Consider the following 2500-nt stretch of genomic DNA (forward strand, 5'->3'; position numbering starts at 1 on the left):
AAATAAAGATCACCAGTAGCTTAACTCTATCAATTCTGACTTAAATGATTGAACATTCATATAGTCCACCTTCCAGTCTTACAGTCTTTACCATCATCGCAAATACGCATGTGCGCACCTCAAAAAGCCAAATGATTAACAAATGCTATCAAAATCAACCGTTTCTGGGTTTTGAATCCGGGTCAGAAAGTTTTAGCCCGCATACTTGTTTTAGACGCCATCCAAGCAGAGCCCTCAGTTCAGTACAAAGACAACTATGCATGTTGTTAATCTCTGTGTTATCAATTATTGTACTGAAGCATTACACAAGGTTGTAAATAGTCCACGAGAGCTTGCTCTTGTGAATCGTTAAACGATGAGTTAAGAATAGAGAATACTCGTTCAGCGGCTGCAGACGAGGGCTGCACCAGCAGAACCTTCATAACTACAGAAGACCAATGGGGTAAGTTATCAGATTGCAGGTCGCTGGAACTGCTGGAAGTAGATGTACTCGAGAACGACGCCATATTTGATCTGTGGCCTGAGGGGCCAAGCCGCCGAGCCATAAGCGTGGTGGCTTGAGGAGAGTCATGCACAGGGAAACCTGGTCTTCTAGACCATATTTGACCATGGGCCTTAGCACATACCTACCACATACATACCATTTTCCAAAAACAATACAGAAATAAAACACAAACTGAATTATATTAGAACTTTGATGGGTTTTCTTTTTTTTTTTTGTTTTCAACTCATAAAAGCTCGGATTATGCTAGCAGTGCTAAACTGAAATAAATGGTTAAAATAATGCTCGTTTTTTAAAATAATGCTTAAAATTATGCTAGCACAATCTACCAAAGCCTATGAGCGTTAGCCCTACTAATGAAAATGGACCCAAATTATGTTTTTGGGTCGCCTGTGCCGAGACAAGAGTAGTCACGCAATCCGTCACCCGACTTTAAATGGCGATGATGGAGGCGTCATTCTCCAAATTTACTGAATCATGCGAAACTCTGCTCGACCTTAAAACTTGTCTTGACATAGTTTAATCCCGTATTTTGACGGTGGACAAACTAGTTCACAGTTTGCAGTTTAGCTGAATTGATCAGATTTGTGAAAAAGCGAAACTTCGTAACAGCCCGCCGGACATGGCTCACGTTCGCGATGGTAAATGGTCATGGTTCGTTTGTTTCTCAGCAGCTCTATCCTGGTTCGCAGCCATGGGTTTTGTGTTCAGTTTCGGGGTCTTCTTTCCAGTGTTTGTGAAGTACTTTCAAGAAACAAGGGAAAAAACAGGTAAACTAGGGATTACAGACGTATTCATCAAGTACAGTGTATAGTTTTAAATCGATTTTAAACGAGAAAACGATGGTACACAAGAGATGGAGATCATCCCAGTTAAGGGTTAATTAAGCACTTGCGAAGAAATCTTGAAAACCCAATCTTGAAAGGGATTCGAATCTACGATCTTTGCGACCACCAAGTGAGCTATGGTTAAGAAACTAGAAGCTGGTTACTTGTGAGTTCGAGTTGTATTCCGCAAGAGGTGAACGATTGTACTTGACATGCATGAGAAGTTTTTAATTATATATTCGTAACCATTCATTCTCTGCTCTCACCTGTTACGGGATATAACTCAAACAAACCCACAAGTGGCTTGATAGCACAGTTGTTAACCGGAACAGTGCAGTCTAACCGTACGGTCATGGGTTCCGTTCGAGCTGGGATTTTTACGGGCTTTCATCCCAAGTGCTCAATTAAGTTGCTCTCTCCAAATTTCATGCATTTCAATTTTCGCAGTTTTAATTTTTTTTTCCAGACATTTGATACGTTCTACGTCATTTAAAACGGTAGTAGTTGTATATCCTTCTTCTGTTAAGGAAAGTTAATTCAAAGTGATCAAAATCGCAAAGGAACGTTCCATAAAATATTCCTTTTCAGAAGATGCTCATTTACATAACCTGCTTGAATGTATTGCGTTACCTATTGAGCTTTTGACGGTACTTTAATTTCTATTTAACCTGTGCTTTTTGCTTCCATTATTAATTGCCAGTTTGAAACAGCCCTTTTTTTTTTTGTTTTCCAACCAGGCTGTAAATTGGGTAAATCTTTGAAGATAAAATTACTGAGACAAAAGTCATGGGAATGTAAGGAAAAGCTATTAAAACAAAACGAAACAGCTATTTTAAGAAGTCTGTTGTTTATTCCTCAGGGACACAATGCGAAGCAGCACGCTGAAATATTTGCTAGAATTTGCTAAAAGGATCAAGGATCCCTTGTCAAGGACCTACAAAAGATCTTTGAAGATGAGGATCTTTTAAGAATCCTTGAAAGATCTTTGAAAGTTCTTTAAAGATGTTCAATTGCAATTAGGAGTTGTAAACATCCTCAAAGAGTCCGTGAGGATCATGTGAGGATCTTGCAAAAATCCTGGTGACAATATATTTCAAAATCTTGGTGAAGATCTTTGAACTGATCTTGAAAAGATCTTTATGAAGATCTTTACTTCAAAGATCCTGATCTA

At 38.8% G+C, this 2500-nt stretch overlaps 1 protein-coding gene across 1 annotated transcript in view; it reads left to right on the plus strand.

Annotated features, from left to right (window-relative positions):
- The first annotated feature begins 930 nt into the window (after positions 1-930).
- LOC138051576 (monocarboxylate transporter 8-like) overlaps positions 931-2500 on the plus strand; it is a 10421-nt gene continuing 8851 nt past the window's right edge. Inside the window, exon 1 of the mRNA XM_068897807.1 lies at positions 931-1272. Within this exon, the coding sequence (XP_068753908.1) occupies positions 1125-1272 (148 nt within the window). The 5' untranslated portion in view covers positions 931-1124. The remainder of the gene's footprint in view (positions 1273-2500) is intronic.

Source organism: Montipora capricornis, chromosome 6 (assembly GCF_036669925.1).
Source record: "Montipora capricornis isolate CH-2021 chromosome 6, ASM3666992v2, whole genome shotgun sequence".
NCBI lineage: Eukaryota > Metazoa > Cnidaria > Anthozoa > Scleractinia > Acroporidae > Montipora > Montipora capricornis.